Below are 15778 nucleotides of genomic sequence, written 5' to 3' on the forward strand. Positions count from 1 at the left end.
AATATGATACGGCTATTAACCGAAATTAACCGAACCGAATCGATAACCGGTCGGTTAGGTTGGGTTAATGCTAATACCCGAACCGAACCAAACCGAACTGAACCGAACACGGCTGCTCAAAACGAAACACACAAATGCAGAAAAAGAGTGTGTTCGATTTCCGTGTTAAACAAGCATCCATTCATCATGTAGCTTCATTTACACTCCTCATAATGTTATTAATCAGACGTCTAATTTCTGTAAACTAGGGCGCCAAAATGAGTAATGAGTTGATGATCGTGGCGCCACCGGTGGTGACGTCATCGCTAGCACCTGGATATAGGTTTCATCCAACGGATGAGGAGCTTGTGAGGTATTACTTGAGGCGGAAGGTGTGTGGAAAGCCTTTTCGGTTTGAAGCTGTTTCGGAAGTGGATGTTTACAAATTGGAGCCATGGGAGCTTGCTGGTAGTAGTTTGATGGATTCATTTGCTTTATATTTGTTTCTGATTTGTTGAATTTTATTTGTGTTTTCAATTTTTTCAGTTGAAATTGCTCGAGATCGAAAAACTCGATTCAAGCCGAGCTTAAACGAGTTCGAGCCTAAAAATAAGCTTGTTTAATAAACGAGCCTTTGTTTAGATTTTTTTTTGCTATAACTAATATGGAGTATATGTTTATTCACTAGTCAGGAGCCGAGCTTGAGCTTTAGAAATAGAGCTCGAAACGAGCTTGAGCTCTTTATAAGTTTAACGAGCTTAGCTCAAGCTTTAGAAATAGAACTCGAAACGAGCTGATTGCCTTTCTGTTACTCTAAATATAACATTGTTAAATTAACGTGCCCGAGTTCGAGCTTCACTTACGAGCTCAAGCTAACTCGCGAGCCTAAACGATTATCTTATTTATATATACTTTTATTTAACATAATTAATATCTATTTATTTAATAATAACGAGCTGAGCTCAAGCTGCTCTCTATAAGTTAAACAAGCCAAGCTCGAGTCTAGTCGAGCTCACACTTGGCTCGACTCGTTTGCATCCCCAAATTGTTGTAACTAGGTTTGTTCTGTACCTGTTAGGGTTTAACATGTAAGATATTATTCTTACATTATGTAATTTATGAATTGTTAGATTATTCATCCTTGAAGACAAGAGACCTTGAATGGTACTTCTTTAGCCCTGTAGACAGGAAATATGGCAACAGTTTACGGTTGAACCGTACTACTGGTAGAGGCTATTGGAAAGCAACCGGAAAAGACCGGGCCGTTCGCCATAAGTCTGAAACTATAGGGATGAAGAAAACACTGGTGTTCCATAGTGGGCGGTCCCCGAATGGCAAGCAAACTGATTGCGTAATGCATGAATACAGACTTGTGGATGAAGAATTGGTGAGAGCTGGCATATTGCAGGTTGGAAATCTGCTTCAGTCATTATTATTGTATTTGTCTTTGTATGCAGTTATATAGATAGTTAGAATCTATATTATTAAAGTAGTTTGTGCTCTTGTTTTGTGGGTCGCGGAAAAGGATATGTTTGTGCTATGCAGAATATTTCAGAAGAGTGGTTTAGGACCGCCCAACTGTAACCGTTATGCACCGTTTCTAGAGGAAGAATGGGAAGATGATGCAGCCCTTTATGTTCCCGGTGGAGAGACCGAGGAGGATATGTCCCCCGGTGATGAGTCTCAGCCTCAAGGAAATGGCATTGTGCAGGTATTATGTTTCATTCATATTTGCTGCTATATATGTGAAAAATGACTAAAATATCCTTGCACATTCAAATCAGAACAAATATTATGGACCAGTTCATTCCTTAAGGTTTATGTAGATGGTAAATGATACAATGAAGCTATAACTCAAAGTTTGTGTGCATACATGTGCAAATTACCATAATACCCTTGTGATCTTGTGCCATCGAAAGTTCCTTTGTATTTGATAATTGATATCTAAAATGATCTTTTTATCCATCATGCAAGAATTGCAATGTATGACCCGAAACATTACTGTATTCATTGACTGACTGGCGGACCAAAATACCCTTGCAATTTGTTTATTTTTGTTGATGCATGTCATAAATGCTACAATGAAGTTGTGACTTGTAGTTTGTGTGCATACATGCGCAATTTACCAAAATACCTTTGTGTACTTGTCTTCTCATACATATGAAACTCATTTTTCACAGGAACCTGCTGCCGACGTGATCCCGTTAAGAAGTGAGCCAATGGTGGACCTACAAACCGTCTTGTACGTCTGTAAACCTGAAAGGTCTGAAGATTGTGTTGTAGATCACGGGCCTGAGCTAGAAACCATCTCTCTGTTCCACAACAAAAGGTCAAAGCAGAGTGTTGACCCGACCACTAATGTCAGCAATGGAAACGGTTCAGAAGACTAGACCACAAGTCAAGATCCAACTGCACTCATGGAGTTTCCTCTGTTGCTGTCTCTTGAAGCTAGTAAAAGTCAACCAACCGGTCAACCCTTCTTTCACGCCTCCTCTCTTGAAAAATCTGTGCCACCTGGATACTTAAAGTTTATTAACAACTTGGAAAACGAGTTGCTTGACGTTTCAATGCAAAGAGAGACTATGAAGATTGAAGTGACGCGTGCCCAAGCGATGATCAACATTCTTTAGTCCCAAATTGACGTGTTAACCAAGGAGAACGTTGACTTGAAAAGGTGCGTGTAGGTAGTTTCATGTCGTGTAGTTTTGTGGCCCGATGGCTATCAAGGTGTACTTTGTTTTGTGCATATGTACCTTGTTTTTAGACAAATGTTAGAATGGGCTGAGTTTATTTTAATTAAGTCATTTGCTTTAGTCTAAAACTTCCAATTGTTTGGTTACTATATTTCTCTCTTTGGTGCTCAAATAAGCTTAATCTGCATCATTTACAGCATAGGTTTTTGGACAAATTTATGTTCCTCTTTTATAGATGGTAAAAAAAAAATAAAGGTTTTCTTTAGGCGTTTGGTAAATATGTTTTCCTCATTCAATTGAAGATTTAGTTTCGTAGTGGATGTTGAGGTAGGTTTAGAGGGCGCGTGACTTGTTCTAATAAAAGTTGGTAAAATAATCGATTTTGGTTGGATTATATTATGGGTCAGAATAGGTGGATTTTGTATAGGCTGACTAAATAAAGTGTCAACAAGGCGGGCTCAATAGGCTTGGCTAATTAAGCAACCCTTTTCTTTTTCAAACTTTGGCAACAACTCAAACGACTAATAAAGAAAACTCTAGATTGTTTGATACAAGTATTTCTATGTTTTTTATAGCTCTTACACGGTAACAAGAAGGTTTAGAGATGTTGATGCTTGAGTGGGTTACAAATAGAGCCACTACAAGTATTTACACTAGTGTTAGGTATTTCTAAACGTAAAGACATTCCTATGATAATTTATAAGAATCTATGCAAACTATCAATAAATATCTAGATTTTCATGAATGTTTCCGTATTCAAATCAGACTCAAGGAACTTAGAATTTATTTTGAATAACATTCAAATTTAAAGGTTCGAATTTGGCTTTCAATCACTCGAAATTCTTCGATCTAGTAATCGAATTTCGAATTGATTACGAATTTATAATTTTCAATTCGATTCGAAATTCGAATTCAAGTTATATATTTTATTTTTATCACATGTATATATAAACACACACATTTTTAAAAATATGTTAATTAAGATTTTTAAGTTATAAAGACTAAGAGTTTAAAGTTCATCATTTTGATTATGAATTCACGTAATTAGACGTTACGTTTTACTGTTAAAAATCTCAAGTCTATATCAAAGACAAATAGCTTTTATTGTGAGAAATGTTCAAATAACTAGAGTAATTATACTAACACAATGGTAATTACTATTATTACAGTATAACTTTTGAACTAGAGTAATTAATATTACATTATATTATTTTTTATAACATAATTACTCTAGTTCAAAACTGCAATTAATCCTGTTATTTATATATTTAGTATGTTAATTTTATTTATACCGGATCTCACCCCGTAACTAAAATAGGCTCTATTTTTTTTAAATTCGAATTTTTCTAAATCTACTTCAAATACAAATCCAGCTTTCAAAAGTTAAAAGTTGGAATAAATCGAATATTCTATCCAAACGCCTTAAACTAGAATTTTGTAGCACTCAGTCATGAGTCATGATGGTTGAAGAATAGTCTAGAATATTCTAGATATAATTTAAGTTCGGTCATAACATATCCATATTTTTTTTCGAACGGTAACTTTCATAATTCATAGTGGTTGAATATTCAGCCACAGCCCTCGGAGAGAGCCCCAACCGCTTCACTTGGACCAAGACTATGTTGTCTTAACCGGGTCCACGTTTGGCATCCGAGTTTGACTAGGCGTTCCACGAGAAAATTTCGAGGCCCCTGCCACTTGACAGGAGTTGTCCGCCCACAAGAGCAAGCTCTCTGGAAAGGGACACTCAAATAGAATACTCGTGTCACCATCAAAATTCGAACTTAAGAGGCCAAACAGAATCAAACTATTACCCATCATTTGGCTGCCACTTGAGCTAGCCCAAGTGGTTAACATATCCATATTCTTATTTCTAACCTTTTATCCAAAAAAAAATAAAAAATTTTATTAAACAGATATTAGATAACCAAAATAAAAAAAAAGGTTTATTTAGTAATACACAGTTACACACACACGCACCAACTCGTTTTCCGATTCTCTAAAAATCCCCAAATTTGAATCAAACCCTAACCCTACTAGTTCTTCAATTCACCTCAAAATTCACTCGTATATTATGGCAGTAATCGTTGATTCGTTACCAGCAGCACCAGCCACAGCCACAGCCACAGCCACAGCCACAGCCTCTTCACTGGCTCCTGGGTTCAGGTTTCATCCAACGGATGAAGAACTCGTGTGGTATTACCTCAGGCGTAAGATTTGCCGTAAACCGTTTCGATTTGACGCGATTTCGGATGTTGATGTTTATAAAGTCGAGCCGTGGGATCTGCCAGGTCAATTGACTCAATTCAGTTCTCTTTATGTTCAATTTTTGTGTTAATTAGGGTTTCTGTGATTGTTGAAACTTAGAATTCAAATTATTAATTAATTATTCGGTTTGGTTGATATATGTTTTTTTTGTAAGTTATAATAAAATGTTTTATGAATCTGGTAATGATTTAGACAATATCAGTGGAACTCATAGCTAGGGGTGTGAATGAAACCGATCTGAAACTGAAATAAATCGAATAACTTAACCGGAAAAACCGAACCGAAACAAAACTGACGGTTTGGTTTTAGGTTTTTGTTAAAATCGAACTAACGGTTCTCTTTTGGTTTAACGTGTAAAAAAACGAGTAAGTCGTACCAAGTTTATGGATTTTTATTATTTTTTTAATTTTTTATTTGAAGGAATTTATAAGAATTTGATAAATATGTAATAAGTATTTTAGTCCAAATTTATAATAATCAATTGGTTATTAATTAACAAAATGATTAAAGACCCAAATTAATTATTTTTTGAATTTTTTTCGGCCAAGAATTTTAAAGCTCAAATGGGATTAACCAAAAAGACCGAAAACCGATCTCAAACCGAAAAATCGATGCTGAACGGTTTTCAAAAATTCAAAAACAATAGTTTCAGTTTTTGGTTCGGTTTTAGTCCAAAACTGACCCAAACCAACCATGCACACCAGCGGTAATAGTTTGAAGTTTTTGTGAAAGTATTAAAGTAGAGCTAATATTTGGTCAAATTTGGGGTGCAGGTTTGTCCAGAATCAAGACTAGAGACCTAGAATGGTACTTTTTTAGTGTTTTGGATAAGAAATATGGAAATGGATCACGTACAAATCGAGCAACTGATAAGGGATACTGGAAGACTACTGGGAAAGACCGTGCTGTTCATCATAGGTCTCGATTGATTGGCATGAAGAAAACATTGGTGTATCATATTGGTCGGGCACCGAAGGGTGAGCGAACGAATTGGGTTATGCATGAATACAGATTCATTGATCAGGAGTTGGAAAGAGCTGGAGTTGTTCAGGTGAGGAAGATGCAGTTTGTGATTTCTATTACATAAACATACATACACACATGTGGTTGATTTGTGATTCAGTTTATGTTTGTTTTCTTCTGTTATGTTGATGTTGCTGTATTATGTTAACTTATTGTAGATTTTGGGTGGGCAGGATGCGTTTGTTCTTTGTAGAATCTTCCGCAAGAGCGGTTCTGGGCCGAAAAATGGTGAACAGTATGGAGCACCATTTGTTGATGAGGAATGGGAGGATGATGAGCTAATAATGGACCCGAAGCAGGACTTTGGTCAGGTGCTTGTTGATGTTGATGATGCTTATCTAGATGCAGATGACCTTGAACAGGTTTGGGCTTTCACATAGTTGTCATTTTAAACATGTTTTCATGTATTCTTACCTTTTTTATTGGTACATATAAGTTGTAGTAAATATGCCTGATTTAAGAATTTAAGAGTATGAAATCTCTTCGTTGGCCAACTATTTTTATGTGAATGTAGTGATATGATCGTTGGAAACATATAATAGTAAGTATCGTGAGGGTGAGTGTGATTTAACTTTTGTTTAGAACAATGCTGGTTCAAAGCTCAAAGTTCAATACTTCATTAAGCATTTGTAAAAAGGGACGAGGGGAGGGGATGGGTGAGGTTGGGATCTCGACACCCTCTAGCTTTAGTCTGTTTGGGATTGTTTGATTTTAGGTGAGCTCATTTACATGCACGTTTTTGGAGTATGATTTTACCAGTATATTCACTTTTTTGTCCACATTTATGTGTTCACAATGCTGTACATTCCTTGCTAAAAGTTAGGTTTTAAAAAAAGAGTTTGACTAATCAACTAGTCAGTTGACTTTTTTTTTTGTTTATTTGAAAGTTCATGCTTGATTATTTACCTAACACAAATAATCACTTATTTAGTATTCCATGTTATTATTTGCAAACCTTCTTTCATTTTAATTGAAGACTGTCAATAAAAAGAATAAAATGAATGTGTCTGCTTTTAAGAACATCCTTTCGTTCTTCATCAATAGAACTAACCCCTAAAGGTCATCATGCGAGTAATAGAAGAAACATTATATGATGAAACCCTAGAACATTAATTGATGTTTTAACTACATACAATGATATTTTCAGTGAATTCGACTATCTCAATTACTTATAATTAATTTTCTTTTACCTCAGATTCTTGGCTCAGACACGCCAGAGGAGCAGCGTCCCCTTCAATTGGAATTTCATCAAGGTGGTGACGTCAGCTGTGGTGATGCATTCACAGAAACGGCTGATGACCAACAAAATCTAGTAGTGGGTGAGGGTCATCCTCAGGCTGACCAACCGGACGGTCCAAAGTTGTTTGATTTGCCCATACAAAACGAGTTGGATCCCAATTCAGTGAAGCATGAATACATTAGCGAACCAAACGATACCGTGGATTTTGATGTGGATTATTTGCTAGATCAGCCATATTTTGATGCTTCTACTAGTGACTTCCAAATTAATGAAAGTTCATTCTTGGAAACAGAAGACCTTAAAAATGTTGTCAAGACGGAACCTGGTCTTAACATGTTTGATGAGTACCCCACGTTTCTTATTCCACCAACTGATAACTTGGAATACGCTTTTGATTCATTAGGAAATGAGGATATTCTTGAGGTAACACACCATTATTCCATTTTCTTCTTTTCTTTTATAGTTAATGTTGTCGTATCATAACCTAATTCGGTTATATTTTTCAATAATCAGAATGCAAACGAAGAAACTCGTCAGTTTAGTGAAGTTAGTCATGAGTTCTTTGAAGTGCAGAACAGTGATTTTGACTCTACTTCAAATCAAGAGAGACCAGATTTGGAAATGAGTAACTTGGAAAGAACTCCCGAGACTTGTGAAGCAAGTCAACAACCGTTTGAAGGACAGGGTAACGATTGTGTTCCTTCTTTGAAGCAAGAGGATGCAGATTTGCCGACAGGTAATATTAGAAATCATACATTTCCTAAAGGTGAAAATCTCAACCTGCTAATTTATGATGGGCCAATCTCCGTAATGTTTATAACGGGTCTAAAGGCTAAACATAAAAGATTAGCTTATAAGGACTCGACCAGAAGTCAGATTCCATTGATTTAATCGTTTTCGAAATAGTCTATTTACACACTAAATATCTGTAGGGAAAACTGCATAAATAGAGTCAAACTTCATGCCATTTGGTGATTTTAGCAACCAACTTTGACTTGCAAGTACTACCAGTCTTATGATTAAATCTGTTAACAGCAGATGTGGCACTGGTTGCTGCTATGCTAGCTGACATCAGACCCCACACAAGCCGAAGGGGAAATTTAAAAAAAAATAAAAATAGTTCAAAGAGTTTTTTAAAATTTATTTTCTAAAAAATTGTAAAATGTCAAATCAGATGTCATATGGCATATACTCGTACACTGAAATGACATAAGATGGCATTCAGGGATGCCCTTACTCATCAAATAATAACGTTTCGGGTCAATTCCACCTGCTTTGACCAGTGCAAGTGTGCAACCACCTATTTTGACGCCTCTACCTACATCTAAATACATTGTTTACTTTGGTTTGTGCAGATTTTGCATACCCGTTTTTGCATCGGGGGAGTTGCATGTTGGGAAACATGTCTTCTTCATCTGCATATGCGTCAGAATCTTCTGCAAAATATATGGCTACTGCTTCACAAGCTTCTACTTCAATTCGTGTTACAACAGGCATGATCAGAATAAGAGATGTTTGTTTCACAGGGAGCAAGATGGACCTGTCATTGACCAAAAATGGTCATCTCAACATTGTTCTGTCACTTCAGTTGGAGCAAAGTGAGGGTACTTCTGTAAATTCACATGAAGCCCCTGCTCAAAAGCGTAGTTCTGTTTCGCGGAGCTGGTTGTACTGCTTGTTATTGTGGATCGTGGTTCTTTCTTTGAGCTTCAAAATCCGCAGTCTTGTTTGTCCCAAGTCGTACATGAGCTGAAAGGGTCAATGGCCGACCTTCAGGTTTGTTGGTCACCAAGGAAAGCTTCTAAATGCGTCTCAATTAAATCTTTATTCCACACTGTAGCGTCTTAAACAAAATGATGCTGCCACGGAGGCAATGCTTTTTTATGTTTTGGGTTGAAAGTTGTGTTGGTAAGAACATTAGAAAGATCACTGGGAACGATTTCAATGTTTATGTGGAACTGGAAGGAAATAGTGCTTCGCTGTTTCCTGTCTATTTTTCTGTTGCATTTAATTAACCGATCTAAATGATCTAAATGCGTGTATGGTGTAAATTAGCCTAACCTCGTGCTATGATAGAGCTTCATAATCTCGTTTATGCCATAATCACATGTGTTTATGTATGACATTACGAGGGTCGTCAGGTTGAATAAGTGAACCCGAATCTGTATTTGACTCGTGCATTATTTGCCGTGTATCAGCTCGACCCGTTCAATGTTTATTTGCGAATTTGAGTTTTACCATGCGACTTGCAACATTTTAAACAACCAATTATGTGATTAATCGCTTAGTTTGTCCATGATTTGCCATTATAGAAAAAACTAAGATAACGAAAATGAAAGGAAAAAAAAACAAAATTAAAATGGTTTCAATTACTAAGTGACAATGAAAGGATTTTATTTTAATGCCGAACGAATTAACCCAATAATTATGATGGCGATATTTAATATTTTTTAAATTTGGGGTTAGTAGACAGTAACCCAGCTTTCAACAGTTTTAGGAAAAAAATTATTATTATAATTGAAAAATAAAATAGTTTAAAAATTAAATGTCTGAAAGCTGGAGTTATGATTTAAGGAAATGGACAGGAAGAGGAAGGTGTGACAAGTGACAAAGATGGAGTATACTCCTTTTCATCATCGGACATTCAACCTTCGACCTAGTCATAGTCACCTTTAGCCGGCGTACAGCCCATGTCCAACAATAATATTCCAAACCTCCGGTGATAACAATGCACCTAAACACACGTCTACATAGTACTATACTACTACAACTATTACCTCGTACAATTAATCACTATAAGTTGCACTAGCAACATCCAACTTATTCAACATCTAGGCCACAATGGACACTTTTGAGGACATACCCATTGGCCAATCCCCGAGTCCCATAACAAGGGGCGGTTTTGATTCCCAGACGGGAATCTACCACTCGCTTGTTCAACTCGGGGATGGAAACAAGATTCCCACCAGGGCTAACCTCGACATCGCAACATTTGTGTTGTCACAGTTTCCAAAACCCGACCAAGCGGAAACAAAAGTCGCGTATATAGACACGGCCACGGGCCACCGAGTCACGTACCGTCAACTCCAACGGTCAATCTACTCGTTGGCAACCGGGTTGAACCACGGACTCGGTGTCCGTAAAGGCGATGTTGTATTTGTGCTCTCACCGAATTCAATCCTCTACCCGGTTATATGTCTAGCCGTGTTTTTAACCGATGGGGTCCTAACCACGGCTAACCCGCTTAACACCGAGTCTGAAATAACTAAGCAAGTACTCGACTCGGGTGCAAAACTAGCCATTGTGGCTCATGGTGAGGCTCACAAGTTGGTGTCAACCAATGTCCCAACCCTCCTTACCACCCGTCCGGTTAATGGAAACGACCTCTCGGTAGAAGAACTAATCGAGTGCTGTGAACGGATGGAGTTGCCCGAAACCCGGTTGACTCAGTCGGACGTGGCAGCGATATTGTACTCCTCGGGGACAACCGGAGTGTGAGCAAAGGAGTCTTGTTAACACATTCTAATTTCATTTCTACAATGACACTATTAAAATGGTCAACCTATAAAACCTCAGCAGACAAAGATGTTTTCCTATGTTTCCTACCCATGTTTCATATATATGGTCTTGCATTTTTTAATATGGGATTGCTTACTTTGGGTGCAACAGTTGTTTTGATGCAAAGGTATGACTTTAAAGGAATGTTAGAAGCTGTACACACACATAAAGTGAATAACATACCCGCAGTCCCACCGATTATACTAAGTTTGGTTAAGTATAACGAAGGCGGGTATGACTTATCGTCTTTGAGACGAGTGGGGTCCGGTGCTGCACCCTTGAGTAAGGAGCTCGTGGATCGGTTCAGAGCCAAGTTTCCATGGGTTCAACTCCGCCCAGGGTACGGACTAACCGAGAGTTGTGGGGCCGCAACATTGTTTCTTAGTAATGAAGAAGCCAAGGCTCGTAATGCTGGTTCGGGAAAGTTGTTACCAACGTTTTGTGCTAAGGTGGTTGATAATGAAACTGGGTCTAAAGTCACCGACTATTATGAAAGGCTATTTAGGGAATGAGGAGGCAACCGCTGCAACGATTGATTCGGATGGATGGTTGAAGACTGGAGATCTTTGTTACTTTGATGAAGATGGATGTTTGTATATTGTTGATAGGATAAAGGAGCTTATAAAACATAACGGGTATCAGGTATAGCGCGCTTATTACATAACCAGTTTTAAGCAGAGACTACTATACTACTATGCATGTCAGATACATACGCGTGATTAAATGTCATAAGTTATAAATGTAGGTAGCTCCGGCGGAACTAGAAGCCATACTACTAAGCCATCCTCAGATACTTGATGCAGCAGTCATACCGTGAGTTTCTCTGTGCGTGTGTGAAAATGTTTTTGTAAGTATTTTGACGATCTTAAAATATTATTAAAATATTGTAGACTCGAGGATGAAGAGGCGGGAGAGATACCTATCGCTTATGTGGTGCGAGCAACAGAATCTCAACTCAGTGAAGAACAAATCATACAATTTGTTGCCAGTCAGGTTTGTCTAAATTACACCTTCACTGCTTCTAGGTGGAATATGAACTGGTCACGCAGGTTGGATAACGGGTCAAAATGGGATGTTCATACATGCATTAGAAACATATCTTTTAGTTATTTTGTAATCAACCCGTTTGAGATAAAAGAATAACCTAAAGTGGCTCGTTCATAAAGTATATAAATGATGGAGTGAACTGCGGTTTTCGTCCCTGTGGCTTGTTCAAATCTGCGGTTTTTGTCCGATAAATTCAAATTTACGATTTTCGTCCCTATGGTTTCATTTCACTTGCAATTAAACCCGAATTTATTAACCCCGTTAAGTCTGGTCGTTAAACCCATTAGCGTGCCTCTCACGTGAGGGGTATTTTTGTCCTTTGTCTTCCCAAATAAACCCCAATCGTAATTCGCAAGCCCCCCTCACGTGAGGGGCTGGGGTGTATTTGGGAAAAAAAAGGACAAAACTGCCCCTCGCGTGAAGGGTAGGCTGATGGGTTTAACGACCAGATTTAACGGGGTTAATAAATTTGGGTTTAATTGCAGGTGAAATGAAACCACAGGGAAGAAAATCACAAATTTGAAACTATTGGACTATTTGCATGTTATTTGATTGTGATTATTTGCATGTTTTAGGTGGCTCCATTCAAGAAGGTGAAGAAAGTTTCCTTCATAAACATAATACCAAAGTCAGCTGCAGGAAATATATTGAGAAAGGATTTAGTGGCACTAAGCAAACAGCAGGTCCGGTCAAAGCTTTGACCACCATATGTAATCGATTACAAAGCGGAAAAGTTTCACGAAATCGATCTACTGTTCTATTATATTATGTTAGACGTATTAATAAGACCGGAGATATGTGTTGCAGGAATCCTCGAAAGGAATTTTAGTTCTCGTGTACAAGTAAAACTGTAAACGTCACATGTTACCTATGTAACTCCTTGTGTAATCGATATAGTTTTAGAAACAAGATTTTGAAGATTTTTTAATAGATGAGACCATCTAAAGGCTAAAAACAATATGTCAACAAATTGTCGAGAAGCTAAAACTTAAAAGACAACCAAAAAATGAACCTAACACGAACGATAATACCTCTTACGGTTTTTCATAGAGAAGAAAGTGATGTTATGGCATCCAAAACAAGAACCGATATATGAAAACTATAATTTACTACACTTCTCTAGGAAACCAAGGGGTGCCGATGTATATTAACTTCCTTTGTAGATATCTAATAGCATAAATGCATAATACCATAAGCAACAAAATATAGCATTTGTTGATCATTTACCACCTGCAGACAGTAAAAAATATCGTAAGACTACAGCAAAGGCGGTAGGTGTGTAAACGAGCCAAGCTACTTGTGAGTTACTCGAGATCAGCTCGCTAGAAGTTTGAATCTAACTGAAAAATGAGTTTTGAGCCTAAAATAAGCTTGTTAATAAACGAGCCCCAGCCAAGCTGTCGCTTCACTTATAGAGCTCGAGATGGCCCGCAATCCTAAACAACCAGCTCGTGAGCCTAAATGAGCATGATATTTATACAACTTTTATTTAATATATTTAATATATGTTTTTATAATAATTAATATCAGATGTAAAACTATGATTTAAATAACAAAAAAATATATATTATGTTATATATAAAAAAATATACAAACAATTACAAATTCATATAATTTAATTAATAAATAATAATCGATCTGAGCTCATCTCGGCTCGTTTACACCGCTAAAAGACGACAAATGGCAGAGCGGGCCACGCGGCTTGGTATAGGTCGAAATGGGTTCGTTTGACCTGAACACATTTTGTCATTTTGTCCAAAACTCATTTGTTTCCAAAATAGTTGGTGTGTCAAATATTACTATTAAAATTATACTATTTCAATCATAATAACTCTTTTAATAGTATTATTTGTGAGATTTTATGCATTAAAATTTCGCATTGGACAAGATTAGACCCAATTGCAAGTTAAAGCTTCAGATATAAAGCTAGAACGAGCTGAGCTCGTAGTTAAATGAGCTCAAGCTCGTCTCGGTTCGTACACACCACAAAAAGGCAGTAAATGGCAGAATGAGCAACTGCTAAAAAATGTAACCTTTTGGTTTATGTCGAAATGGAACCTGTTGACCTGAACACATTTTGTCCAAAACTCATAATTTTTTTCTAAAATAGTCTTAATATGATTATCAAAATTATACTATTTCAACCGTAATAATTGTTTTAATAGAATAATTTAGTAGATTGTCCAACTCACCCGACATGTTTTATTCACGAAGTAAAACTTTATTTGACCCGTTTGACGTGCTAGAGATAAAACATAATCTGAATAGACCGATTCATAAATAAAGCGATTGATCGTCACCTCTAATAATAAACTTAAAAAACGAGAAAGCATACCAGGGCAATGATTTGACAACAGCCTCCGGAGAACCCTTGAGCAAATAGTTCGCCACAGACAAAAGAAGCTCACTCACGGGCTTGTTTGGTGGCGGGATAAGGTTCAAAACCTTAAGCTTCACAAACGGGCTTTGTTCTTCATCAAGCATGCTATGCGATAGCGATAGAAGCTTTAAACAAATAAAAAAAATACTTAAAATAGAGAATATCAAAATATAAACTCTGATATGATACATTAACAATACCTTAATAGTGGATGGAGAAAGATGAACACATTTAGCATTTCGAAGGCACCAAAGGATCCGAATCAGATTAACCTTCTGCTCATACTCATCAGGATGAAAATTATAAATATTCCAATCCGTCACTTGCTGAAACGAAAAACAACAATCAACATACACAGTATCCAGCTCAGACATATCCGAGGCCTCAAACTCCATCGGAATAAGCCCCTCGAGCTCCACCTTCTCAAGCTTCGGAGCCAAAACCACAACCTTCTCATACGGAATCGGCTGATAAAAACACGAGCTGATCGTCAGCCTCGTCAACCGGAACCCAATCACTTCCATCGCACGCGACTCACACTCCAACTTGCAGTTCACCAAAAACAACTCTCTCAAATTAGGAAAACACGAAAACGGCTCGCTCACAACGATTTTAACACGCTCCAGCCGCAAACTAACCAAGCCCGAACACACCGGAAATGCACCAAACTCTAGCATTCCTTTCAACCTCAAACATTTTAACAAACCACCCAAACCACTCAAACTATCCAAGAACGAAATCGGGCGGCATTTCGTTAGATACTCAGACATATCGACATTCAAACTACCGACACGGTGCATACCCGCATAGTTTAAAACCTTAGCTAAAGCATTATGATCAGTAGTCTTAATACTAACACTATCAAGCTTAATTAACTGATTTCGGGTAGCTAAAACGTTATCGATGAAGCTATCGAAGGCGGGTTTGGGGTTACGGAAGCTAATGAACTCTGAAGAGTTGAAATTGAGAACTGGGGTTGAAGACCAGAGATTTACCCAGCGTTTGGACAAGAGTGAAGCTTGAACTGCTAATTTGGTGTCTATGAAGGAGAAGATGTAGATTAATAAAACATCTGGTAATAAGCTGAGTCTGTCTTCTTCTTCTTGTTGTTGTTGTTGTTGATCATCATCATCATCATCATCGCCATGGTTATTATTATTGCTGGTGGAGCTTGAGCTTACAAATTTTCTTTTCATGGTGATTTATTGTTAATTTTTGCAGTGTGTGAAATGGGGGTGTTGTGAAATTAATATGTGGGTATTTTACATATTTTTTTATTTTTTTTTATAATATACTTGGTTGTAAGTTATATTAAATGACCAATATGCCCTTACATATTATATATACTCTTTAATTGAAAGAGAGAGAGAAAATAAAACTTAAAATATATATAAAATTAATTAAATAAAAAAACTAATAATAATAATAAATAAGCATAAAACTTTTTTACTAGGAGATATTTTAGACGAGTGTTTTTTTTTTTGAAAGTTTGTAATATTTTTTTTATCTGTACTTGAATAATTAAGATGGAAACTTATGTAGTCATAGTCAATAAGTGATCAGAAAAGTGAGAATGTGTTAATGTAGTCA

General features: G+C 37.0%; 3 protein-coding genes and 1 pseudogene across 4 annotated transcripts; 3 read left to right on the plus strand and 1 right to left on the minus strand.

Annotated features, from left to right (window-relative positions):
* The first annotated feature begins 216 nt into the window (after positions 1–216).
* LOC143577239 (NAC domain containing protein 50-like) lies at positions 217–2728 on the plus strand. Its single transcript, XM_077061126.1, has 4 exons — positions 217–447; positions 1110–1387; positions 1505–1690; positions 2160–2728. Exons 1-4 carry the CDS (start codon positions 258–260, stop codon positions 2367–2369), a joined length of 864 nt encoding a protein of 287 aa, XP_076917241.1. The 5' UTR covers positions 217–257; the 3' UTR covers positions 2370–2728.
* Positions 2729–4614: 1886 nt separating this feature from the next.
* LOC143577227 (NAC domain-containing protein 53-like) lies at positions 4615–9070 on the plus strand. Its single transcript, XM_077061120.1, has 6 exons — positions 4615–4963; positions 5714–5991; positions 6137–6325; positions 7159–7626; positions 7717–7939; positions 8559–9070. The coding sequence occupies exons 1-6, from the start codon at positions 4747–4749 to the stop codon at positions 8954–8956; spliced, it is 1773 nt and encodes a 590-aa protein (XP_076917235.1). The 5' UTR covers positions 4615–4746; the 3' UTR covers positions 8957–9070.
* Positions 9071–9904: 834 nt separating this feature from the next.
* On the plus strand, positions 9905–12649 carry LOC143577228 (putative CoA ligase CCL5; annotated as a pseudogene). Its single transcript, XR_013143081.1, has 4 exons — positions 9905–11403; positions 11507–11574; positions 11652–11754; positions 12384–12649. The product of XR_013143081.1 is annotated as a putative CoA ligase CCL5 (transcript).
* A 16-nt stretch (positions 12650–12665) lies between these two features.
* LOC143577232 (putative F-box/FBD/LRR-repeat protein At4g03220) lies at positions 12666–15384 on the minus strand. The gene is made up of 3 exons (XM_077061124.1): positions 14389–15384; positions 14144–14313; positions 12666–13038 (listed from the first exon to the last, which is right to left on the minus strand). Exons 1-3 carry the CDS (start codon positions 15382–15384, stop codon positions 13032–13034), a joined length of 1173 nt encoding a protein of 390 aa, XP_076917239.1. The 3' UTR covers positions 12666–13031.
* Positions 15385–15778: the final 394 nt, after the last annotated feature.

This window comes from Bidens hawaiensis, unplaced genomic scaffold (genome assembly GCF_021521415.1).
Source record: "Bidens hawaiensis isolate Kalapana, Puna unplaced genomic scaffold, B.hawaiensis_p1.1 tig00028495_1, whole genome shotgun sequence".
Taxonomy (NCBI): Eukaryota; Viridiplantae; Streptophyta; class Magnoliopsida; order Asterales; family Asteraceae; genus Bidens; species Bidens hawaiensis.